This window comes from Bombina bombina, chromosome 2 (genome assembly GCF_027579735.1).
Source record: "Bombina bombina isolate aBomBom1 chromosome 2, aBomBom1.pri, whole genome shotgun sequence".
NCBI classification, from domain to species: Eukaryota; Metazoa; Chordata; class Amphibia; order Anura; family Bombinatoridae; genus Bombina; species Bombina bombina.
Genome location: NC_069500.1, coordinates 512,554,178 through 512,582,015, shown reverse-complemented (window position 1 = coordinate 512,582,015; position 27,838 = coordinate 512,554,178). Strand labels below are relative to the sequence as shown.

General features: G+C 39.4%; 1 protein-coding gene across 1 annotated transcript in view; it reads left to right on the top strand.

Annotated features, from left to right (window-relative positions):
- The window catches only part of SUPT16H (SPT16 homolog, facilitates chromatin remodeling subunit), a 231,307-nt gene that overhangs the window by 11,695 nt on the left and 191,774 nt on the right, over positions 1-27,838 (top strand). The window contains 13 exon segments of the mRNA XM_053702276.1: positions 2,005-2,156; positions 2,260-2,432; positions 6,917-7,007; positions 7,492-7,565; positions 8,085-8,197; positions 8,349-8,414; positions 10,322-10,420; positions 10,604-10,719; positions 10,927-11,080; positions 11,280-11,407; positions 11,524-11,659; positions 11,766-11,892; positions 11,978-12,096. Of these exon segments, the coding sequence (XP_053558251.1) occupies positions 2,005-2,156; positions 2,260-2,432; positions 6,917-7,007; positions 7,492-7,565; positions 8,085-8,197; positions 8,349-8,414; positions 10,322-10,420; positions 10,604-10,719; positions 10,927-11,080; positions 11,280-11,407; positions 11,524-11,659; positions 11,766-11,892; positions 11,978-12,096 (1,548 nt within the window).

The following is a 27,838-nucleotide window of genomic DNA, read 5'->3' as shown; positions in this document are numbered from 1 at the left end:
CCATCCGGTGCAGAGAAGAGCCACCTCTGTCGCCCTCTCTGCACCGGAGATTGTTGGCTTACCGCGTTGGTGGGTGGAGGCTGGTGGGAGGCGGGGTGGTGGCCATCGATGGCCTTTGGCGACGTGCAGGAGGGGCGGGGATCGTGGGCGTGGTGTGATCGGTGAGTCGCGCACCTGACGCGCGTGGAGCTCTGTGCACGGGGAGGGAGCGGGTGGGAACCGCTACACTACAGAAAAAAGTAAAAAAAAAAAAAATGCATAAAAAGGGAATAAAGTTTTTTTTTTATTAATCAATTAAGGTGTTGGGGTTTGTCTGTGAGGGGGGGTGAAGCTACCACTACAGAATTTCTATTCTTTTAAAAAAAAAAAAACACGTTTTTTTCTTGAAACTGCGGTACTCGGCAGACAGCTGCCAGTACCCAAGATGGCCCCCAATAATGCAGAGGGGGAGGGTAAGAGAGCTGTTTTGGGGGTGGTCCAGGGAGGTTGGGGCTAAGGGGGGATTCTACAAAGCAGCATATGTAAATATGCTAAAAAAAAAATAAAAAATTAAAAAAACCTTTTATTTTAGTACTGGCAGATTTCTGCCAGTACTTAGATGGCGGGGACAATTGTGGGTGGGGGAGGGAAGGGAGCTGTTTGGGAGGGATCAGGGGGTCTCTGATGTGTCAGGTGGGAGGCTATCTCTACACTAAAGCTAAAATTAACCCTGCAAGCTCCTACAAACTACCTAATTAACCCCTTCACTGCTAGCCATAATATACGTGGTGATGCGCAGCAGCATTTAGCGGCCTTCTAATTACCAAAAAGCAACGCCGAAGTCATATATGTCTGCTATTTCTGAACAAAGGGGATCCCAGAAAAGCATTTAACATCCTTTTGTGCCATAATTGCATAAGCTGTTAGTAAATAATTTCAGTGAGAAACCTAAAATTGTGAAAAATTTAACCGTTTTTTTTAAATTGATCGCATATGGTGGTGAAATGGTGGCATGAAATATACCAAAATGGGCCTAGATCAATACTTGGGGTTGTCTACTACACTACACTAAAGCTAAAATTAACCATACAAGCTCCCTACATGCTCCCTAATTAACCCCTTCACTGCTGGGCATAAAACACGTGTGGTGCGCAGTGGCATTTAGCAGCCTTCTCTAATTACCAAAAAGCAACGCCAGAGCCATATATGTCTGCTATTTATGAACAAGGGGATCCCAGAGAAGAATTTACAACCATTTATGCTATAATTGCACCAAGCTGTTTGTAAATGATTTCAGTGAGAAACCTAAAGTTTGTGAAAAAATTTGTGAAAAAAGTGAACAATTTTTTTTATTTGATCGCATTTGGCGGTGAAATGGTGGCATTGAAATATACCAAAATGGGCCTAAGATCAATACTTTGGGATGTCTTCTAAAAAAAAGATAATAACATGTCAATGGATATTCAGGATTCCTGAAAGATATCAGTGTCCCAATGTAACCTAGCACTCATTTTGAAAAAAAGTGGTTTGGAAATAGCAAAGTGCTACTTGTATTTATGGACCTATAACTTGCAAAAAAAGCAAAGAACATGTAAACATTGGGTATTTCTAAACTCAGAACAAAATTTAGAAACTATTTAGCATGGGATTTTTTTGGTGGTTGTAGATGTGTAACAGATTTTGGGGGTCAAAGTTAGAAAAAGTGTGTTTTTTTCCATTTTTTCCTCATATTTTATAAAAAAAATTAGAGTAAATTATAAGATATGATAAAAATAATGGTATCTTTAGAAAGCCCATTTAATGGTGAGAAAAACGGTATATAATATGTGTGGGTACAGTAAATGAGTAAGAGGAAAATTACAGCTAAACACAAACACCGCAAAAATGTAAAAATAGCCTTGGTCCCAAACGGACAGAAAATGGAAAAGTGCTGCGGTCATTAAGGGGTTAATTAATCTTTCTGGTAATATAGCATAGTAAATAAGTGTTTAAATCTATTACTTCATGCTGTTTTTCTGGTTACAGAAAGTGCGTCACAGCAAACTGGCCGAGTCTGTAGAGAAAGCTATAGAAGATAAGAAATACTTGGGAGGTACAGATCCCTCCACCATTGAAATGTGCTATCCCCCTATTATTCAGAGTGGGGGAGCTTATAACCTAAAATTTAGCGTGGTCAGGTGAGTGGTCCAAATACTGTACTACTTTTCAGGCAAGTAGTGCTGTTCCCAAAATGCATTATAAAAATTAGTCATACTTTTTTTCTTTCATGTTTGTCCTCAGTGATAAGAAAATAATGCACTTTGGAGCAGTTACGTGTGCCATGGGGATTCGGTTTAAGTCGTACTGCTCCAATTTGGTACGCACGCTAATTGTGGATCCAACCCAGGAAATGCAGGACAACTACAACTTCCTATTGCAGTTGCAGGAGGAGCTGTGCAAAGAGCTTAAGCATGGTACATGGTACAAGCTTTATTATTTATGCAATTTAGTTTCTAACAGGTGGGACATAATTGTACGAACTTAGAATGATGATGTTATTTATGGAGATATCTGATTGCTGAATGAAGGTTTGCTTTAATGTGGCATAAAACAGATTTAGTTCTCAATGTAACAGATTCAGTTCTCAATGTACTCATGGTACTCAGATTCTCCTGCTTGGAATGAAATTGTATGGCAGACTTCACAAAAGGGTGGAACCCTCCAGCACTGTGAGAGATCTCTAATTTCTGTATCTGAAGGAGATACAAGCTCAGTGCAATATAGTAATGCATTATGAGTTTGTTACACTTACACTTTGTGCATTGCATTTTATGTTACTTTACACTTCGGATTGGGTGCTTTCAGAATTATTACATTCAAGCTTTGCACTTTATATTTTATATTTTAATACATTTAGATTTGGATTAAGATCCAGCAGGGATTTTACAAATTATGTTTTGAAAGTTTCTGCATTACATTAACAAGTTAGGATCATACTTTGTATTTTTCTGTGTCTTTTACAACTTGCCTTGACCCTGGTATTTTCTCTTTTGTAAAATAAAACACAGCTTCAGAAAGTAGGAGGGGCAGTGGAATTCAGTGGGCTGAACAGGGGAGTTCCCAGAGTATGTCTGAAGCTCTCTCACAATTCTTGTGATATTTTCTAAGCATTTTAAACAAGTTAGTCTCACTGAATTATCTCGCCAGCTGGATGCAGGTGAAGTTTGTTCAAAATTCACAATACACTTTTTAACTGACAGAAAAGTAATATATACTAAACTATAGGAAAAAGCAAGTTAAATTGTAGTGAAAACATTTCAGTTTAATTTGGAATTAATGCAAACTGAGCTTTTATATCTGCCCCAGGTTTTCTCCAGTTACCTTCTGTCTCCCATGTAAAATTCTGTATCCCAGTGAGCTTGGTTACTTTCTATGGAAGGCATCTCTCTGGGACTTCCAGATTCCACCTTTTTTCTTATACAGTTCAATGAATTCAACTCCTGTGAAGTCTGCACTAAAATTTCTCTCCAAACTAGAGAATCTTTGCTTATCAGGCCCAAAAGTATTGAAGCTCTCTGGGAAACGGCATTTCTTCTATTTAAAATAAAACTTCAATGGTATTTGTAAAAGATACACATAAATATACAAAGTTTAACCATAATCTGTTAATGTTATGCATTAACTGTGAAAGCATTATCTGCATTTCTAATCACAATCTTAAATACTACTGTATATATTAAAAACAAAACAAAAAAAAAACACAATAGAAAGTGCCAAGTTTAAATTTAATTAAACTTAATTTGACGTGTAAAGAAATATAAAATACAAAGCACAAAGTGTAAATGCAGCAGAACTCTTATGTCATGCAGTGCTATATTGCACTGGGCTTGTCTCTCCACATACAGAAATGGAGGAAACGTCCCTTGGAGAAGTATAGCAAATTCTGCCTTTTAAGAATTTCACTAGGGATCTCGCAATGCTGGAGGATCATTTTATATCATCTCACCTGATGGAGAGCTTTAGATCATCAGGCCCATGGAACAGTCTGCCAAGCTTGTGAGTGCTGGTAGATAAAGTAGAAAAATCATCTAAATATTTTTTTTAAGATATGTAAACTAGATTAAAAAGCTTAATTTTAATATTGTCTTCATGTCCTTATCCTCCCTTGCTTATCAGCAGTTTAACAGAGTGTAATCTAATCGGGTCTCACAAACCAAGACCTGCTTAATTGGTGCGTGCCCCCATGCTCCATTTAAAAACTTGCTGTACCTGTTGTGGTTTTGTACGTGCATTCATAAGTTTTCCCAACTGACTCTGACTCAAGCCTGCACAGTCAGCTTTATAAGGCATTGGTTTCCATCCTCTGGGTTAAATGAGCATCTGAGGCACAATATAGAAAATGTCTTGTGAATTCTCACAGGATTGACACTTACTATGCACTCACACAGGCGCACGCTCTCACACAGTTAGCATTGCTTTCAGCAGAATACAAAGGGTAGATGGGAAAACTCTTTAAATTGACAACAGTGAGGGGAGTTTAAAGGGACAGTGTACACTCATTACTATAAAGAATAAGATGCACAGATACTGATATAAAAATCCAGTATCAAACTGTTTAAAAACTTACTTAGAAGCTCTCAGTTTAGCTCTGTTGAAAAGGTAACTGGAAAGCCCACTGCAATTTGGAAATAAGACACTCCCCCCTCCCCCTTCTTTTGCATATGAAAAGACCCTTTACACAAACAGGAGAAAGCTGGAGTAGGTGTCTGTTGGTATTCTCATAAAACTTTGGGGCTTGGTAAGGAGTCTGAAAATCAGAGCAATGTTATTTAAAAATAATCAAAACTATACATTTTTAACCCTTTAAGGACACAGCTTTCAGTTTGCTCAATTGTTTTATGATGGAAAAATTCTGTCATATGTCCTTAAAAGGTTAAAAAACAACTTATTTATGGGCTATATACATAGATCTACAAAACATTTATGCAAAGAAAAAAATAGTGTATAATGTCTCTTTAAGCTTTAAAAGTAACATTTTGGATTTCGATGTATTAATGCTTAATTACATGTCCACACTTCCCTGTTACAACTAAACAAATATATACTGAACTTTGTTTTATTTCCCTTTAAGCCTACAGAAAGGTGCTTAAAAGTCAGGGCCACCAATAAATATTTTGATTCAAAGATGTTTAGGAAGGACTATTGACCCTACACTATTTTGGCTAAACACCCACAAGTGAAGCTCAGCAGCAATCGGCAGCGTTAGTCATGGGACTAGTGTTGCTGTTAGTATCAGTGGGGGTTTTCACTCAGGACCTGCAGTCCTCCGCGGAAGTCTTATTCTGTGTTTAACACCCCTCCAAGGTGTTAAACTACACACAGCAGTGCAGGGACGATAGCCTTAAAATGATATGTTCTAACACATTTTTCTATTAATATGGCTCTTTAAAGCAAATTTGTAATGCTTTATTACCTGACTCTAAAGATAGTCATTGAAATAAAGACTGTTAGTAATCGCTATGGTCTTTTTAAAAAGGGGCTGGACAGAAAACCCAAAGTCTGGCAACTCCACCTATTTAGGTGACAAGACTCTTTATGCAACTTTTTTTTTTGGTGAGATGGACAGAGACCTGTAGCCTGAGACCATGCCCATTCCAAACACCATTCCCTAGCCTTTAGAGTTACGTGGCTGCAGCATAGCTTTTGAAGATTTTCTATTTTATTTATTTCTTTGAATTGCTGTATTGAGCAATTATATTTTTATGTCACTGTACTGTATACAAGGAAGCAGTTCTTTTTGTGCCAGATGTATATATTTTTTTTAAAACCGTTATTTTGTGTTAAACCTAAGGTGTAAAAAGTGAAAGAAAAATAGAAGTGTAAATATCGGTAAGATGTGCAATATTTTTATACATGTATAAGACACCAAAACTTGCCTCTCGGGGGGTAATATTTTATGTGATACCCAGGTTATGAAAAACCTACGTGCTTGCACAGTACCAAATAAGGCAAATGATGGCTGGCTATTTAAAACATTTTTAGTAAACAATAGGCATGGGCAAACATTTGTATTAGGTATTCCTTTACTAAACGAATGTTTAATATAGGCTGCAGGCAGCAGCATATTTGGCTATTTTCAGTGCCATAATTATTTGTTGAATACAAATATTTGTTGCCTGAATGGCTGTCCTACAACTGTACAGTGGGGACAGTGTGCAGCTGTGGAACATACTCCTAGTAAAGAGTACTTCAACTTATAAATATTGGATTATTACACATAGGAACTTATTTTTATTGGACCTGCGGTTATTTCTAATGATTATATTCTGGTTACTTTCAATTTGATGGAGGCAGAAAGTGAAATTTGGATGCAAAGAGCTGTGTGTGCTTATTTTCACCCAGCAATAAGCAGGTCAGTAAATCCTATTATATGATAGTGTGTAGAAAGACCTGAAAAATATCTCGTTCCTAAATTTTGTACAAGCCCTGTTCTATAACCACCTGAATAAGTCATTTCAGGCTTCGGATTTTCTTTCTAGCCCTTTTAGTGTTACCTTTGTTGGAGTCCTGAACCAACATATAGAAACCTCCTCCCCCCTTATTTTTGGGGTTTGGGCATGTGTTTTCGATTGTTTTGGAAATGTGGAAGAAGGTGGACGCTCACGGCATTCAACTCTTCTTGTAACTGGATTTCTTCTTGTGAAAGTGCAACGTACTAAGATCTGTGCAAATACAGATCTCGGTGCATTGCACTTTCACAAGAAGAAATCCATCTTTGAAAAGAGCCAAATGCCATGAGCGTCTGCATTCTGAGGCACTCAAAACCTCCAAATATGCATGCCTATAGGCTATAACTGATTAATATGTCAGGCCATTGTTTAAAATCTGTTCCACCAAGCCTAAAACTACAATGTATCTTGCAAATAATGAAATGTATCTCTTGCTTTCTCAATATCAGGTGCCAAAATTTGTGATGCCTACCAGTCCGTTATGGATCAAGTGAAAAAGCAGAAACCTGAACTCATGAGCAAGATAACAAAGAATTTGGGGTGTGTAAATGTCTTCATAATTACGTTGGCACGCAGGTTGGGCATAACACTTATTGTATTGGAGGGTGTTTCTTTGACATTTTACAACATACACCTTTATCTTAGAGACATTATAGTGCTATAATATAATGGGCTGATCTGCTAGAGCATTTTATTATTTCACAAATGTTTGCATTTAACATTTTGACCTCCACAGAAGGGTTAAATGCACAGATACAGGCACTGCAATACATTTTTATTATTGCACTATTATGCCCTTTTAACCTTTTGACCTAGCTTCTAGATTTTGTAACAATAGATGAACTTTTGCAAAACGGCCTAGTGTGGATTCTGTTCAATGTTAGACGTTTATTGGAACCACGTTTGTTTTGTTTTTTTGTTTATTTTTACTTATGGTGCTTCATGGTAATCTATTTTCATAGTGTTTTTTTAATATTTCAGATCAGTCTACTTTTTCATTAATGCCATTTAAATCTGTTCACAGGTTTGCAATGGGGATTGAGTTCAGGGAAGGCTCTCTAGTTATTAACAGTAAAAACCAGTTCAAACTTAAGAAAGGTGAGTGAATCTCACTTGGTACGTTAGATTTTTACCACCGTTTTGTAGCGTCTTTATAGTGGTTACCCAGTGCTTAAAATAGTATTGCAGTTCCTGCTGGTGTAGTTTTCTGCTGACTGTAAATTTCTGTATTTATTTATTTTAATTTTTTTTTTTAAACTGGCTTAATACAATGTAAATTATACATTGCTTTCATTAAAATATTTTTAAACAAGTTATTCTACATATACACTTAAAGGGACATTAATCTAAAAAATGTTTTGGGAAGTAGTTAACAGCATTATTTAAACAATTTAAAATGTCATTCCCTTATAAAAATACGTTGCGTTAAACCTGCCTAAATTTATTTGGTAATAGGAAGTGTGCAATTAAACATGGTCTGTGGACAGAAGCTTACTTCTTTGTAGAGAAAAATTCCCATATCTGTTGGGCAGTGACTGCTAGTCCCAAGCAGACACAGATGCTACTTTTTTTATTAACACACCTTGGTTTTGCATTTACTGAGTTCTGTCCTTATAGGTATGGTGTTCAGTGTACACCTGGGACTTTCAGACCTTCAAAATAAGGAGGGCAAAACTCCTGAAGAGAAGACCTATGCTCTCTTTGTGGGAGATACTGTGCTGGTGAATGAGGTAATTCAAGTTAAAGCACAAGGTTGTATTCATGTTAATTAAGCAGCCCATAACAAGGTTTGCTTTTGTTATATAATTTAAGATGACCTTGTTATATGTAACAGGACATTTTGCTTCTCTTTTATGACTTTGCTCCCGCCCCATTTCCAAGGATGGACCTGCAACGGTTATTACCAATGTTAAGAAGAAGGTGAAAAACGTGGGCATTTTTCTGAAGGTGAGTAACTTAGCATTGACAAATACCAATACAACCTACCTTAAAATCACTTGGTAGTGGATTTCAAATCCAATTAGTGTCATTTTTGTTATATCACTGCCAGAGTAACCACATACAGTAAAACCACTGCTTAAAGGGACACTGAACCCAACATTTTTCTTTCCTGGTTCAGACAGAGCATGAAACTTGAATCAACTTTCTAATTTACTCCTATTATTAATTTTTTCTTCGTTCTCTTGCTATCTTTATTTTTAGAGCAGGAATGTTAATCTTAGCAGCCAGCCAATTTTACTTTCAGCGCCATGGATAGTGCTTGCTTATTGGAGGCTTACATTTACCCACCAATAAGCAAGCATAACCCAGGTTCTCAACCAAATATGGGTCGGCTCCTATGCATCACATTCCTGCTTTTTAAATAAAGATAGCAAGAGTACGAAGAAAAATTGATAATAGGAGTAAATTAGAAAGTTGCTTAAAATCACATGTTCTATCTGAATCATGAAATATTTTTTTTTGGGTTTAGTGTCCCTTTAACAATGCATCAAGTTAGGTCCTTAAAACATTTTTCCTAAGCTATATTCAACAAAGTGTGCAGTGTTTTTTTTTAATAATTTTTTTTATTGAGCTTTATTAAAAATGTATAGTAAATACAAGATACAAAACATACATCATATTAATAACATATGATGAAAATGAAACTATCAAACACAACCATTTCGTAATATATAATGCTCTAGTGATAAACTCCAGATTCAGTCCATAATGCAGTCCAGGTAAGAAAAAGACAATTATAAATTGTGTTCCTGGTGCTACAGCTCAAACTTTTTTTTTTTTACATTTTTAAACAAGTCATTCATCAATATGAGGAACATGTCATGTAACATTTATTAAAATACAACTGAACATTCAATCTGGAATCAGCAATTTGGAGGTTGGGCGGGAATATATGATTTAATGGCATTGTGGATAGGAGGTGGAAAGGGGATATCCTGTTCATCTCATTATCAGAAATACACCTGAAATATGGTGAATATTGATGGATGCTTTGCCCTAAAGTTAGATTATCTGGGTTGGATTCCACACTTCAATCATACTGTTTTGACTTATCAGCTCTGAGGTAAGAGAACCTTTCTAACTGCAAAAACCACACTGCCTGATTTTCCCTATCTGCATTAGTTCGTACTGTAAAAGTTATCCAAAATCTGGGTGTAATTGTTTTAATACTGTTTACCTTGGTAAACAGTAAATTCTTTTTGGCAAACATGAAACAACAATGTGTGGATTTCACTCTATCGCTACCCCAAACTTGTTCTCCAAAATATTGTTTTACAAATTGTGTGCAATGTAAAGCAAGTTAACTAAATGATCAAATATGGATGAAGTTAACATATCTTTGGCAAAATAGATTTTTTTAAGTGTTGTTTGCATTCCTTATTTACTAAACATTTTAATCCATAAAGCTTCTAAATTAGATAGTATCTGTAGGTGAACTATTTCTATGTGTGTGCACTGTTATAATTAAACTTGTGGCACACCTTAAAGGGACCATAAATCTTTAGAGACAGGAAAGTTAAAATAATCCATATTTTTAAGGCACTTTTAAATTCACCTGTTAACAAAAGTGTCCTTTGTTGAAAATCATTTGTAGATATGCTCAACAGCAGCAATGCTGTACTGGGAGCTAGCTGGTGATTTGCTTCTCAGATGTTTTCCACTAGCTCCCTGTAGTGCATTGTTCTGGATTTTTCTTTAACTGTGTGTTTAATCCCTTTGCATTTGTTAAACACATAGCTATATGCTATTAAAATTCACTAACATATTAGATTTTTTTTTTCCACTTATGTCCCTTGACCATCATGGATAAATTTGCTACTACAGACATTTTTGTTTGCCTTTGTCTCCTGCAGAATGAGGATGAGGAAGAGGAGGAGGAGGAGAAAGATGAAGCAGAAGATCTGTTGGACAGAGGGTCCAAAACTACCACACTATTAACCGAAAGAACCAGGGTGTGTAATGTTTTTCTTTTTATCTCTGTCAGATCCATTGTTTCCAACATCCATAATCTCTACTCCCTTGCCTATTACACTATTTTTTTTTTACTTCGGTTTCTTTTGCTGTGGCTTTATAAAATACATTTTTATGTATTCCTCCGCACCATATAGTCTGATCTACTCCTTTTGCTTTTATAGAATGAGATGACTGCTGAAGAGAAGCGTCGAACTCATCAGAAGGAGCTTGCTGCCCAACTAAATGAGGAAGCTAAGAGGAGATTAACAGAGGCAAAGGGAGAGCAACAGACAATGAAGTAAGATCATATTCTTTGTGTATGTAGCTTTTAGTCAATCTAAATCATTAGTGTTATTTTTGTTACTACTTTGCTGTAAAAGACATCATTAAACTTCACTTGATCTCCAATGTTGAGAACTAATTCCATTCTTATCAACAGTGGATGTCATACTGTTCCCATTTCTCCAATGGTTGTATCATCGTATGTACCACTTTATTTACATAGGGCAAGGAAATCCAATGTGTCATACAAGAACTCTTCTCAGATGCCAAAGGAGCCAGATATCCGAGAAATGAAGCTTTATATTGATAAGAAATATGAGACTGTCATTATGCCTGTGTTTGGTATTGCTACTCCCTTCCACATTGCCACCATCAAGGTAGATATAGATTGCTTATAGATATTGATTCCTTATAGATATTTTGTTTTATTTGGTTAGCGCTGCGGAATCTGTTGGCGTTCTACAAATAACCAATAATAATAATTTGGTGATCTGTGAATTTGTAATTTCACATTCAAAACTTTTCTTTCTAGACTTTTTTTTTTTTTAATACATCTTTTTTCTTTAAATTGAACAGAATATCAGTATGTCTGTAGAAGGTGACTATACCTACCTCAGAATCAATTTCTACTGCCCAGGTAGTGCACTTGGGCGAAATGAGGGCAACATCTTTCCCAATCCTGATGCCACCTTTGTTAAAGAGATGTAAGTGCATACTCCCTTCCCACTGTGCCCACTTAAACTTTTTCCATTAGCTTTATTATTATTATTATTATTATTATTATTGTAAAAATTTTTTTTTTGTTTTTTTTTTTACTTAGAACATACAGAGCCTCAAACCTTAAAACCCCTGGGGATCCCACTGTGCCATCTCTAAACCTACAGAATGCTTTCCGCATCATCAAGGAGGTGCAGAAGAGATACAAAACCAGGGAGGCAGAAGAAAAAGAGAAGGAGGTAAGTTTTTATATGGAATAATTTCAGTTGGATAGTTTACAAACATCTGGATCCTTGCTCATATTTAGGCATTTACAACTTTTTTTTTTTTTTTCCTCCCCTTCAGGGCATTGTCAAACAAGATTCCCTTGTAATTAACATGAACCGCAGCAACCCAAAGCTAAAAGACCTGTATATCCGACCGAATATTGCACAGAAGAGAATGCAGGGTTCCTTGGAGGCTCATGTTAATGGTTCGAGAACGATGACTGATCCATGTTGATAAAAAGAAAACTGAAAAAAAAATATATATTCTGATGTCATTCACTTTTTTCGCAGGCTTCAGATTTACATCTGTCCGAGGTGACAAAGTGGATATTTTATACAATAATATCAAGCATGCCCTCTTCCAGCCCTGTGATGGAGAAATGATTATTGTGCTTCATTTTCACCTAAAGGTAAACAGAAGGAGAACTTTTCTGATTAGAAGTGGTGGATATTTCTATAAAATGATTGTAGTTGCCTCTGTAGCTTCACTAAGTGTGTCAGAGTAGCTATTCTAGGAGATAGGCTTAAAAACCTTTTATTTATGGAGGCAAAATTGATATGGAGACTTGATATCATGTCGTTCAAAGGTCTTAATAAATAATTCAATCTTCTCCCCTTCATTTAAGTTTATATTTAATTTGATTTACAAACTCTTTTTATTCCACTTAATAGTTTATATGTGCTTTCCCTTTGATTCAGACTGATTTACTGCACTTGTTTTTAATAAGGGTTCATATCTTTCTGGGCAGATTATGACAACGTTGATGTAGCTAAAAGACATGCCCTGTTGATTGGGCTATGTTATACTTTCTAATACAGTGAGAGTCCACAAAAACTATTCATAACCTATGGGAAATACTTCACCTAGCCACCAGGAGGAGGCAAAGACACCCCAAGCAAAGAATTAAATATTCCTCTCAGTTTCATGGAAGTTGGCAGAGAGAGGTGCTTTGCTGAAGTGTCTCGTATTTTACAATGGGCAGAGACTTACCAGTGCCCAATATCAGCTATCCACATTCCAGGTGTGGACAATTTGGAAGCGGATTTCCTGAGCAGACTGCACTCCCAGGGAATGGTCGCTGAACCAGGAAGTGTTTTTCGAGATACACCCGCAGATATACCTGATAGCTTCCCATCTCTAAAATATAAATTGCGAGAGCAAACAACAAGAAAAAGAGTGCTAACCCCTAAATTTAAATTATAGCTTAAATGTATGTACATGTAAATGTATTTAAAACAAGGTGAATAGAATATATTTCATAATCTCACTTTATTTAAACAGAATTGACACACACAAATATTAAAAAATGCTTAAACTCAACCGCAAATTTAATGTGGTGGTGTGGTAATATAATCATCTGGATCATAAGTAAGGAAACACTAGCTTAATACAGTGTGTAAAGGGTTAAAATTCAATTCTGACTATGGTCAGTCAGTTGTTGGAATAAGTATCAGTGGTAAACACCATGTGCCATATGACAGATTCAAAGTAATAGCTTAAAGGGACATTAAACCCTAAAAAATATTTCATGATTTAGATAGAGAATACCATTTTTAGAAAGTTTCCAATTTACTTCTATTATCAAATTTATTTTATTCTTATGTTATTCTTTGTTGAAGAGATCTAGGTAGGTAGTGTGCACATGCCTGAAGCACTACACGACAGGAAGTAGTGCTACCATCTAGTGCTCCTGCTAATGTATAACGTTGCAAAACTGCTGCTATATAGTGCTGCAGACAAGTGCACACTCTTGAGCTTACATTTCTGCTTTTTAACAAAGGCTAAAAAGAAAACAAATAAAATTGATAAAAGAAGTTAGAAAGTTGTTTAAAATGTTATGTTCTATTTAAATCATGAAAGAGAAAAATTTGGGGTTTTATGTCCCTTTAATGCTTATATTCATGTCATATACTTTAGGTGTACTAAAATGGTTAACTATATGTATGATGGTGGGAGCGTGCTTTAATTCCAGTTAAATCATGGATACAATACTTGTAGACTTAGAGAGAGCTTGGGATATAATGCTGCAACCCTCAGGGCTGACTGTGTACTTCCAGGTTTGATTAACACGCTTTTATGGTTATGAGTAATGTGAGATATATTCCAGCTATTGCAGCGTTGCAGCCTTATCTTCTAAGCTCTCTCTGAGTCTACAAGTACTATATCCATGATATAACTGGAATTTATGCACGCTCCCACCATCATACGTGTAATTTAAAAGGACAGTCTAGTCCAAAATAAACTTTCATGATTCAGATAGAGAATGTAATTTTAAACAATTTTCCAATTTACTTTTACTTTTGCTGTGTTCCTTTGGTATTCTTAGTTGAAAGCTAAACCTAGGAGGTACATATGCTAATTTCTAAGCCCTTGAAGGCAGCCTCTTCTCTCGGCATTTTGACAGTTTTTCTCCACTAGATAGTCTTCATGTTTGTCATATAGATAACACTGTGCTCACACACGTGGAATTCAGGTGAGCCAGCTCTGATTGGCAAAAATGGATGTCTGTCAAAAGAACTTAAAGGACCAGTCAACACTGTAGATTTGCATAATCAACAAATGCATGATAAGAAGACAATGCAATAGCACTTAGTCTGAACTTCAAATGAGTAGTAGATTTTTGTTAAATAAATTGCAAAGTTATGTCTATTTCCACTCCCCCTGTATCATGTGACAGCTATTAGCCAATCACAAATGCATATACGTATATGCTGTAAATTCTTGCACATGCTTAGTAGGAGTTGGTGACTCAAAAAGTGTAAATATAAAAAGACTGCACATTTTATTAATGGAAGTAAATTGGAAAGTTGTTTAAAATTGCATGCTCTATCTGATTCATGAAGTTTAATTTTGACTTGAGTGTCCCTTTAAATAAGGGGGCAGTTTGCAGAGGCTTAGATACAAGGTAATCACAGAGGTAAAAAGTGTATTTATATAATGGTGTTGGTTGTGCAAAACTAGGGAATGGGTAATAAAGGGATTATCTTTTTAAACAAAAATTCTATCCCTTTAACCTTTTCAGTACACCTAAAGTATATGAGATGAATATAAGCATTAAGCTATTACTTTGAATCTGTCATATGGTGTTTACCACTGATACCTATTCCAACAAATGACTGACCATAGTCAGAATTTATCTTTAACCATTTACATATTGTATTACGCTAGTGTGTCCTTATGATCCTGTTTAACCAGATGATTATATTACCACACACCACCACATTAAATTTGTGGTTGAGTTTAAGTGTTAATATTTATGTGTCTCAATTCTGTTTAAATAAAGTGAGATTATGAATTATATTCTATTCACCTTGTTTTAAATACATTTACATGTACATACATTTTAAGATATAATTTAAATTTAGGAGCTAGCACTATTTTTTTTCTCTTGTTGCTTGCTCTTGCAACTCCTATTTTAGTGAGTCTTTTCAGTTCTATCACCCCTCTGCAAGTGTATAACGTGATATAAGTAATAATTGCACTTACAGTATAATATTGTAAAATGGTTCTTCCTTGTTAAGCTTTTTGTCCTCTAGCTTCCCATCTCTGCCAATCTTCTGAGATACGGGTTGAGATCAAGAGGGTCTACAGGTGGAATTGGTGGACGCTTTAGCCTCAGGAGCTGGACCTTCTAGCTCAAGGTCCATTATTATAAAAATCTAGATACTCTTAAGGCTGACTGCATGGTGATTGAATGCATTGTTTAATCACAGAGGATTCTCTGTGGCGGTGATAGATACCCTGGTTCATGCTAGAAAGCCTGTTGCCAGACTGATTTACCACAAGGTGTGGAGTGTTTATATCTGTCTTGGTACGCGGGTTGTGGTTTTCCTTGGCACAAGGTGAAGATCCTGTGCATTCTTCGGTTTCTACTGGATCGTTTAGAGAAGGGCTTGTCGACTAGTTCTCTTAAGGTCAGATCTCTGCTCTGTCTTGTTGCATAAGATGTTGGTTCATTTGCCAGATGTTCAGTCGTTTGTTCAAGCTCTTGCTAGAATTAGACCTGTTTTCAAATCTGTTGCTCCCCAATGGAGCCTTAATTTAGTTCTTGGCGTTAAACGGGCTCCGTTTGAACCTATGCATTCTATTGATATTAAGTTGCTTACTTGGAAAGTGTTTCTGTTGGCTATTTCTTCTCCCGCAGGGTGTCTGAATTGTCTGTCCTTCAATGTGACCTGCCCTATTTAGTATTTCATTTGGATAAGGCTGTACTGAGGACAAAGATGGGGTTTTTACCTAAGGTTGTCTCTGCTCACAATATTAATCAAATTGTTTTCTCACCTCTTTGTCCCAATCCTCCTTCCTCTAAAAGAGAGGCTGTTGCATAGTCTGGATGTGGTTAGAGCCTTGAAGTTCTATCTTCATGTTACCAAGGAATTTTGTCATTCAACTTCCTTGTTTGTCCTGCATTATGGTAAGCGCAAAGGTTAGAAAGCCACAGCTGTTATCCTTTCCCTTTTGGCTACTCGTACGGTGTCTTCTTCCTGGGCCTTCAAGAATGAGGCTTCAGTTTAACAGATAATGTAAGGCTGCTACTTGGTCCTCCAATATATAGGTTCGCAACATTTTTACAGATTTTATGCTTTTGCCTCAGCAGAGGCTTTTTTTTGGGAGAAATGTTCTTAAAGTGGTGGTGCCTAGTGTTTAGGACTGACTTCCCTCCGTTGCCTGATAAATTATTTCTATCTGGGCAGCGAGAGTCAACAAACCCGCCCTGTTTTTTGGTAGTGGTGCCGGTGTTTTGTACCTCTGTACCCCTTTTTTATTTCTCTACTTTTTTTTCCCCCCTTATCCTCGGCTTGAATAGGGTAGAGGAAGTGAGAGAGATTTATATTTTTTTTTTCTTAAAGGGACACTAAACCCAATTTCTTTCTAATGACACAGTGAGTCCACGGATTATCTCTAATTACTATTGGGGAATATCACTCCTGGCCAGCAGGAGGCAGCAAAGAGCACCACAGCAAAGCTGTTAAATATCACCTTCCCTTCCCTCCAACTCCAGTCATTCTCTTTGCCTACTTTGAGAGCAAGGAGGTGGTAAAGTTTAGGTGTCTGGAAGAAGATTCTTCAATCAAGTTTTTATTATTTTCCAGCAGTGCAAGTTTGTTCTGCTTTTTCCTGGGGTTTAGCCGTAGCCCATGTCAGTCTCTTCAGTAGAGCAGTGGTGGCTTTTAAGCAATAGGGAACTTGTGGGGTATAATCCTCACTGCGTGTCCCAAATAGTTGTTGTTGCCCTAACTTGAAAGCCTGAGTAAGATTACTCAGTCTTTGCCTTTTTTCCACAGGTCCATGTGAGGGAGAATGCCTCTCAAACCTAGTGAGCTGCCCTGCTGCTAGGCAGATTAAATTGAGGTAAGTGCTAATTTTATTTTTCTAAGCAAGTATAAGGACAAATATGGCACTTTAACAGATTAACTATGTATGGGACACCAGATACATTGATCCTATTGTGGGTTAATAGGATAATGTGAGGCAGTGTTTGCAGGCACTGGGGACGAGAGGAGACATAGGCTCAGTTGGTTCCAGTCAGGGTACTGGTGTTTTTACTTGCTTTACTTTCAGAGTACAGATTAATGCTGGCCGGGAGGTTAGTATGATACGTCCAAAATGGGCGGGGCTGTCTGAGGCGGCAAAGTCTTTTGCACGCTTTTCTTTCTCACTTTCTGTGATGCGGAGGGGAGACATACTTATTGGGGTTCTGCAGTTTTCAGTGAAACGATTGCTGTATGCCGCTGGGAGCAGCTCTGGGTTGTGTCTGGATTTCATCTAGCTATTGTTTTTGGCAACCAGCAGGGCAGGTAGGCACCTCAGCAGAACAAAGATGAGGTTTAGAGGCTGTCTGGGGTGCTCTAGAACAAATGTTTTTTTGCATTGAAAAAAGAAAATTTATGCTTACCTGATAAATTTTATTTCTTTTTGCCCACTTTCTCCCCTGCTGTTCGCGTTAGCCATAGAACCGTTGGCGGAACAAATTAGAACAGATTCCCGAATTAGGGGATTTACCTTGTTTGGAACAGTACACAAGATCGCCTTATTTGCGGACGATGTCACTCTTTACCTCGGACCCGGCATATTTTATCCCTAGACTCATGGATATCTTGGCCTCTTTTGGAGCCCATTCTTTTTACAAGTTAAATTTACAAAAAACAGAAATATATACACACAGGGAATACCTTGTTACCAACTAGCCTGTCTGAAATCAAGATTTTATTTTACCTGGACAGAGAAATATATCCTACATCTGGGGATCAGGCTCTCCAGTAGCTTCCCCCAGATAATCAGAGACAATTACATACCTCTTCTGTCAGCACTCCGTTCTCTAATGTGATTGGAACTTAACTTACGTCTAATGGCTGGGTAGGATAGCAGCCTTAAAAATGTCTTTCCTCCCCGACTCACCTTTCTGTTCAGATGCCTCCCCATCAAGATCCCTAAACACATATATTTTGTTAGTTCACTTTGGAACTGCAAAAGTATTTGGCATGGTAAACCCCCCAGAGTGGTGCAGAAAACACTTCAACTTCCCAAAATCTTGGGGGGCATTTCGTCCCCCTCTGTACTTCGGTATTATGATGGAGCGATGCTCACCCACATTGCGCAATGGGGAGTCAAACTTTCCCAGTCCAAATGGAGATCAATTGAGCAAGCTTCTTTGCCCCATAGTGTCTATCTACAAGACTTAATATGGACCCCACCGCACTGCCGAAGAGAATTAAACCTGATTAATCCCGTTGTTACCGAATGTCTAGACATGTGGGACAAATTGCGACATAATCCCCACATAGCCCCGAACCCCTCTCCCATAACTTCCATGACTGGCCTCCTTTCAGGATTACAGGACACCCACCCGCATAAGTGGGCTCAACTCTGAGTCACTCAGGTCTCTGACCTGTGGTCCTCTTCCTCGCAGGGCTTCTTCAAAACTCTCATTTAGCTCGCACCAAGACCTTCAACCCACCCATATTTACCCTTTGAATTCCACAGAATTAGAAGTTTCCTATTAAGTTGGGGATTCAAACCGAGCTTGGCTCGTCCGTTGACCCCCTGGGAATCTGTGTGGGCACAGGGCAACTGACTTTGTAGACCATTGTCTCTGCGCTATTTGTTACTTGCTGACTCCTCACCCTTTGAGACCCCGACCCACCTACAGCGCTGGTAGTCCCTTCTAGGCACCTCAGTACCCCTTCATACCTGGGAACTTACCTTAGAACTTACTCAGAAGGCCATCCACTGCATTACACTATAAGAAACCTATTATAAACTCCTATCCTATTGGTACTACGTTCCCACTAGATTAGTGAAGATGTTCCAGAGCGCGTCTCCCGGGCTGTTGGAGGAATTGTGGTCAGAGGGGCAACATAATGCATATCTGGTGGGAGTACCCTAGGATCCGGTCTTTATGGAGCATGGGCTTCCAGACCCTTTCCAATTTTGGAATACCCCTATCCAAAACACCATCCACGGCCCTATTACACATAGGAGTACATACCTTACCGAAGCACCACTCATACATATGCATATACCTCCTTACGACTATTAAAAACGCCATAGCCTGTGCATCGAAAAAGGAGCCCCACCCCCCCCCAGTTGGACTAAAATTTGTAACACGATGGCCTATATCTATAGTGTGGAAAAGGACATATGCCACAAACTTGACAATTCAGACTTAATTGAACTCGTTTGGGCCGACTAGAAAAAAGTCTGCAACACAGACTGGAGACCTAATGTTATGACTACTGACTAAACCTAGTGAAGTTTGAGGTCTGCAAGCCCCTAATTCTAGGGCTCAATGACGGGTAGTGACCCTCACCCTCCTCCTTTTCCCCTTCTCCCCCCTCTCCCCCCCCCTTCTCACGAACCATTGGTTTATGACAATCAGAGGACTGACAATATATTTAAATGTCATCAACCCTAAAAAAGTCGACTGGTATGTACAGAACTTATTTATCGACTTTACCCTGAATCTGATAGATGTGTGTGTATATGTATGTATATATGTATATATATATATGTATATGTATATATATATATATATATATATATATATATATATATATATATATATATATATATATATATATATATATATATATATATATATATATATATATATAATGTGTGTGTATGTATATATATATATGTATATATATGTATGTGTATGTATGTGTGTATATATTTTCTGAGATCTGATGACATCTTTTTATTTTCCCTTATTACATATTACTTTTTTTCTTTTTTGACACAATGAGTCCACGGATCATCTTAATTACTAATGGGATATTCACCTCTTGGTCAGCAGGAGGAGGCAAAGAGCACCACAGCAGAGCTGTTAAATAGCTCCTCTCTTCCCTCCCACTCCAGTCATTCGACCGAAGTTAGGAAGAGAAAGGAAAAGCCAAGGTGCAGAGCTGTCTGAAGTTTACATAACCCACAACCTGTCTAAAAGAACAGGGCAGGCCGTGAACTCATAGTGTCAAAGAAATAAATTTATCAGGTAAGCATAAATTTTCTTTTTAAGACACGATGAGTCCACGGATCATCTTAATTACTAATGGGATTCAATACCCAAGCTAGAGTACACAGATGATACGGGAGGGACAAGACAGGGAACTGAAACTGAAGGCACTACTGCTTGAAGAGCCTTTCTCCCAAAAAAACGGCCTCAGCCGAAGCAAAAATAACAAAATTATGGAACTCTGAAGAAGAGTGAAGAGAGGACCAAGTTGCACTCTAGCAAATCTGATCCACAGAAGCTTCATCTGAGAACACCCATGAGGAAGCAACAGCCCTAGTGGAAAGAGCCGTAACTCTTCAGCCAAAAAGAAAGAAAAGTAGCCGTAGCTTTCTGTCCCTTGCGTTTTCCTGAGAAAACCACAAATAAAGAAGACTGACAAAAGTCCTTAGTCGCCTGCAGGTAAAACTTTAAAGCACGGACCACGTCCAAATTGTGCAGAAGTCTTTCATTCTGAGAAGAAGGATTAGGACACAAGGAAGGCACAATCATCTCCTGATCAATGTTCCAATCAGAAACAACCTTAGGAAGAAATCCTAATTTAGTACGTAAAACTACCTTATCTGAATGGAAAATAAGATAAGGAGACTCGTACTGTAATGCCGAGAGCTCTGACACTCTCCGAGCGGAATAAATAGCAACAAGAAATAAAAACTTTCCAAGATAACTTAATAGCTAAGGAATGCATAGGCTCAAACGGAGCCCCTTGAAGAACTTTGAGAACTAAATTAAGACTCCATGGAGGCGTAACTGGTTTGAACACAGGCCTGATCCTGACCAAGGCCTGACAGAAAGATTGTACATCTGGAACATCCGCCAGACGTTTGTGTAACACAATAGATAAGGCCGAGATTTGCCCCTTTAGTGAACTCGTCTATAAACCTTTCTCCAAACCCTCTTGGAGAAAGGACAAAATTCTAGGAATCCTAACTACTCCATGAGTAGCCCTTGGATTCACACCAATAGAGATATTTACGCCAAGTCTTATGGAAAACCCTTCTAGTAACAGGCTTACAAGCCTGAGCCATGGTCTCTGACAGTCAGAAAAACACTGCTTGGATAAAATTAAGCGTTCAATCTTCAAGCAGTCTGCTTCATTGAAACTAGAATTCGGTGAAGGAAGGGCCCCTGAATCAGAAGGTCCTTTCCTCAACGGAAGTCTCCAAGGTGGTAGATCTCCACCAGATCTGCATACCAAATCCTGTGAGGCCAGGCCGGTGCTATGAGGATCACCAAGACCCTTTCCTGTTTGATTTGAGCAATTACTCGAGGAAGAATAGCAAACGGAGGAAACAGGTATGCTAGATTGAAGGTTCAAGGGGCCACCAGAGTATCTATCAGTTCCGCCTGGGGGTCCCTGGATCTCGACCTGTATCTTGGGAGCTTGGCATTCTGTCGCAATGCCATGAGATCTAATTCCGGCTGACCCCACTTGAGAATCAGGCTGGAGAACACTTCCGAATGGAGTTCCCACTCCCCCGGATGAAAGGTCTGCCTGCTCAGGAAATCCGCCTCCCAGTAGTCCACCCCTGGGATGTGGATCGCCGACGGGCAGCGAGAATGGGCCTCTGCCCACTGAAGTATTTTGGATACCTCTGTCATCGCCAAGGAACTTCTCATTCCTCCCTGATGATTGATATAAGCCACTGACGTTATGTTGTCTGACGTAAACTGATAAACTGTACCGAGGCTAACTGGGGCCAGGCCAGAAGAGCAATGTAGTTCTACCCATAAACATTCTGGAACTTACTCCAAGTGCATGTTCCCTGAGCCTTTAGAGTGCCCCAGTCTCCTCCCCACCCTAGAAGGCTGGCATCTGTTGTCAGTGTCACCCAAGATGGTCTGCGAAAGCAGGTTCCCTGGAAGAGATGATCCAGAGACAACCACCATTGTAGAGTCTCTTGTCTCCTGAGAAGTATTTGAAGAGACAAGTCCGCATAATCTCCACTCCATTGCCTGAGCATGTTTAACTGCAGACGTCTGAGAAGAAACCGAGAAAACGCAATGATGACCATTGCCGCCACCATCAGTCTGATTACCTGCATGCACTAAGCCATTGAGGGCCGAGAAGTGGACTGAAGGGCTAGACATGTATCACAAATCTTTGATTTCCTGACTTCGTTCAGAAAAATCTTATTGATAGGGAATCTATAATGGTCCCCAAGAAAATTACCCTTGTATTTGGGACCAAGAAACTCTTTTCCAAATTTACCTTCTACCCGTGAGATTGCAGAAAGGCTAACACCCAGTCCCTGTGGGATCTGGCTTGTTGTAAGGATGGCGCCTGGACTAAGATGTCATCCAGATAGGACGCCACTGCAATGCCCCGTAACCGAAGCCCCGCCAACAGCGAACCCAGAACCCTTGTGAAAATTCTGGGAGCTGCGGCAAGATCGAAGAGAATAGCAACAAAATTTAAGTGTTTGTTCAGAAAGGCAACCCTTAGGAACTTGTGATGATCCCTGTGGATGGGAACATGCAGGTACGCGTCCTTTAAATCCACTGTTGTCATAAATTGACCCTCTTGGATCGAAGGAAGAATGGAACGAATAGTTTCCATCTTGAAATACGGTATTCTGAGAAATGTTTTTTAGACTCTTGAGATCTAAAAATGGTCCTGAAAAACTCCCTCTTTTTTTGAGAACCACAAACAGATTGGAATAAAATCCCAGACCCTGTTCCTAATACAGAAGAGGACATCTCACACTCAGGTCGGAGTGGTCTTTGATACAGATTAAGAACGCCTCTCTTTTGGCTGGTCTACAGATAATCTTGAAAGCGGGAAACTTTTGAACTCTAGTTTGTATCCCTGTGACACTATTTCGATTGCCCAGGGATCCTGAACATCTCAAACCCAAGCCTGAGCGAAGGAGTCTGCCCCCTACAAGATCCAGTCCCGGATCGAGGGCAGACCCGTCATGCTGTCTTTGATTCAATATCGGGCTTCTTGGATTGTCTTCCCTTATTCCAAGACTGATCGGGTCTCCAGGAAGGTTTAGATTGATCCTGCTTGGAGGAGGAAGCGGAAGAATTTCCCTTGAAATTTCGAAAGGACCGAAAATTACTCTGTCGTCCCTTTTGGTTGTTTTTCTTATCCTGAGGGAGAAGATGACCCTTACCTCCCGTAATCTCAGATAATTTCTGTCAAGCCAGGTCCAAACAAGGTCCTCCCCTTCTAAGTAATCGCTTAAAGCTTAGACTTAGAGGATACATCCGCAGACCAAGGTTTTAACCATAAGGCTCTGCGAGCTAGAACAGAGAAACCTGAAATCTTTGCTCCCAGATTGATAACTTGAAGGGAAGCATCCGTAATAAAGGAATTAGCCAATTTAAAAACTTTTATCTTATCCTGGATTTCATCCAGGGGAGTTTCTGTCCTAATAGCATCAGACAACGCATCAAACAAATATGCTGCCGCACTAGTGACGGTAGCAATGCACACAGCTGGCTGCCATTGTCCTAGTGTACATTCTCCTTGAGTAACCCCACTAGTCTTTTGATCTCCATTCCATTCTTGAAAACACAACTATCCTCTATGGGTATAGTAGTTCTCTTAGCTAAGATGGAAACAGCTCCTTCCCCCTTGGGGACTGTTTGCCAAGCCTCCTTATACGCGTCTGCTATGGGAAACCACTTTTTAAATATAGGAGATGGAGAAAAAGGCCAGTCATACCGGAGCCCTTCAGGGTAACTAGAACCTCCTTAGGTAGCAAACGGAGGTGATCCAGAAAACCACTTCAATATCAGACAAAGGAATTACCTAGACGAAGTCTGAGATGTTTCCCTTATCTACTAACGAAGTATCTTCCACTTTAAACTTCAGGGAATAAAACATTCGGAATAGTTTGTTTTTCCCATGCCATGTATTTAATCACAGACAATGCAACAGATATCCCCAAAGATTTATTAGAGAAGCGATGTTTTGCTAAGAAAACTCCAGACGGAGTTGGTGAGGAAGCGCAGGGCACTGCATGGGTGGACTGTAATATTTTATGGACACTTAATGAGAATCCCTTTTTATCTCTATTGAAAAGTTCTCACTACAAGGAACAGGGAAATGGATTGTTAAAGCCACATTCGTTTAACAGAAGGAGCCACTCTAGTGATAACCCTGCATAGTAGGGTCTCTTGGGCCATCAGACTGACGTATGGATGATTAATCCCATAAAGGTCTTAACTGAAGTTATATCCAAATAAACATATAAGGACCGTTACTGTCTCTTTGAAATTTAAAGTGGAAACTTTTTACTTATAAAGGCAGTAAAAAAATGCTAATTAAGTACATGACGTACATGAGTACAGCAGACTCTTATACACCTCAGCATAACACAGCTGAGGTGCCTGCCAGTCCTTCTGATAAAATCCTAACAGTTGTAGCGCTGTCTCTAAGCGTAACACTCTGACATATTTTTCGCTCCCTCCGATAACCGGAAGTACTAGAGAGGAGGTGTCTAAGCGCAACCACTAGAATCTACTAGTCTCCTTCTTTCCGATAACCGAAAGTACTAAAAACGTGTGTGCAACCAAATTGGTGCCACACAAGCTCCGCCCCTCGTGGGCGTTTCAATTGCTCTCCCATTGGCGCCATTATTAAGTTAAACGACCGGGAGCAAAATAACAGACTGCTCAGCTTCCTTTCTTACTCCTTAGGCAGCAGCTTAGTCTGTAAAGATAACTCTCAAGAGTGAAACACCCTCACACTGATCTTGCTCTCCACATTAGTCTGTCAGTATGAAATCTCCCGGTCGGCTATGTATTATGAAACCGCTGGTAGATGAGTCACATGTCACATACAACCCCAGTGCCTGTGTCCAAGCTGCCAAGTGTCCCCTAAAGTAACTAGGAGATGCATTCTGTTATCCCTCTTAATAAGGAGCCCCATTTCGATGAGGTCTTTGTGTAAAAAAATCAAGTGTCCAAACTTTCTCTGAGTTTTCTCCCCCCAGAAATAAAGTCAGCACTTACCTCATCTTCTGCCTGGCAGCAAGGCAGTTTTCAGGTTTGAGGTCCTATCCCTCACATGGACCTGTGAATGAAGAGAAAGTCCTGAGTTAGAATCTCTCAGGTTTTCCAGGGGCAGGGCAGCATTAATATATGGGAGGCGCAGTGAGAATTATGTTCCACCAGTTCACATTGCTCTAAAGCCACCAAAGCTCTACTGAGGAGACTGATATGGACTACGGCTACACCCTAGAACAAAGCAGCACAATCTTGTACTACTTTAAAATAATAAACTCTTGATTGAAGAATCTATACTAACACCTCACTTTACCTCTTCCTATCACTAACGTAGGCAAAGAGAATGACTGGAGTGGGAGGGAAGGGAGGAGCTATTTAACAGCTCTGCTGTGGTGCTCTTTGCCTCCTGCTGACCAGGAGGTGAATATCCCATTAGTAATTAAGATGATCCGTGGACTCTTCGTGTCTTAAAAAAGAAATAAGTTCTTTTTATAATTTAAAGGGACAGTAATATATTTTAATTTGAAATTAATGCAAAAAAACCAAAAAAACACAAGTATTTTATTTCTTATTTGCTCAAATATTGGTTAAAGATGGATCAAGAGGCTCTGCAAAATGTTACTTGTACGTTGTGTTTTGATGCTAATGTGGAACCACCAATCCCTTTTTGTTCCTCATGTATTGAGAGAACATTGCATTACAGGGATAGACTTTTTGATCCTGAGCCATCATTGTCTAAGGCAGATGCTGTTCAGAGGTCTCCTGTTAAAGAGATGCCGCAGTTTTCTCCTCAAGTGTCCTAAACTTTATCGTCCACACATGCAGTGCCTTGCGTTTCCTCTCGCACTCCGGTTGGAGTTACTTTGCAAGACATTGCTACCCACTTCTTCTGCGGTAACTGCGCTCAATGCTTTTTCCCATGCTGCAGGGAAAGCACAAGAGGAAATTTAAGGAATCGGTGAGTAAGGTTTCTGACACAGTTGTGGCTATTCCAAATGTTCCTTCCCAGAAGTCTGAGGGTGAAATCTCAGACTCTGTGTAATTCCTTCTTCTAATGCGGAAGTAGTATCTTTCAGATTCAAGCTGGAACACCTCCGTTTGTTACTTAAGGAGGTTTTGGCTACCTTGGATGACTCAGACACTACTGTCGTAGTCAATCCTAAGAAATCTAGTAGGCTAAACAAGTACTTTGATGTACCTTCCATGGTGGAGGTACAGAGATTATTGCTAGGGAATCAGAGAGACCTGGGATCCCCATTTCTCCTTCCCCAATTTTTAAGAAAATGTTTCCAATAGCTGACTCCATCAAGGAGTCTTGACAAGCTGTTCCTTTTAAAGATCCTATGGATAAGAAGTTCGAGGGGTTACTTAAAAAGATGTATGTACACCAGGGTTTACAATGGCAGCCTGCAGTGTGTATTGCTACCGTCACCAGCGCAGCGACATACTGGTTCGATGCATTGTCTGACTCTTCAGACAGATACTCCCCTTGAAGAGATCCAAGATAGGATCAAGGCTCTTAAGTTGGCCAATTAATTTATTACGGATGCTTCCCTACAGGTCATTAACTCTGAGTGCTAAGCTGGATTTTTTTGTTTTTTTATTATTTAAGGTAGGTGAGTGCTAGCGACTGTTCTGAGCCGTCGTTAGCACTCAAGGGATTAAGCTGGGAGCAAAGATCTCTGGTTTTGCCATACTGGCCCACAGAGCCTTATGGTTGAAATCCTGGTCTGCGGATGTATCTTCTAAGTCTAAACTTTTGGCGATTCCCTACAAGGGTAAGATCTTGTTTGGGCAGGGCTTAGCAGAAATTATTTCAGACATTACGGGAGGAAAGGGTCATTTCCTCCCTCAGGATGAGAGGAATAAGCAGAAAGGACGTCGGAGTAATTTTCGTTCCTTTCAAAACTTCAAAGGTAAGCCTTCCTCTGCCAAGCAGGACCAGTCCAAACTACCATGGAGGACCAACCAGTCTTGGAACAAGGGGAAGCAATCTAAGAAGCCTGATAATGACTGGATCTTGTTGGGGGCAGACTTTCCTCCTTCACTCAGGCCTGGGTTTGGGATGTCCCGGATCCCTGGGCAGTGTCCCAGGTTCAAGACCTTTCCTCCCAGGGGCAGGTTTCTGCTCTCATGGTTATCTGTAGACCAGATAAAGAGAGGCGTTCTTACACTGTTTCAGGGACCTTTCCTACCTAGGAGTGATAGTTCCTGTTCCAATGCAGGAAGAGGGTCTGGGATTCTACTCCAATCTGTTAGTAGTTCCCAAAAAAGAGGGAACCTTCAGACCAATTTTAGATCTCAAAAGTCTAAACAAGTTGCTCAGAGTACCATCCTTCAAGATGGAAACTATTCGTTCCATTCTTCCCTTGGTTCAGGAGGATCAATTCATGACAACTGTTGATTTGAAGGATGCGTACTTACATGTTCTCATCCACTGGGATCATCACAAGTTTGAGGTTTGTCTTTCGAGACGAACACTTCCAGTTGGTGGCTCTTCCAATCGGCCTTGCCACAGCTCCCAAAATTTTCTCAAAGGTCCTGGGAGCCCTGTTTGCGGTGCTCCGGTTGAGGGGCATTGCTGTGGCGCCTTATCTGGACGACATTCTGGTCCAGGCGCCTTCCTTTCAACAATCGAACTCTCACACGGAGATGTTATCTTTTCTGCGTTCTCACGGAT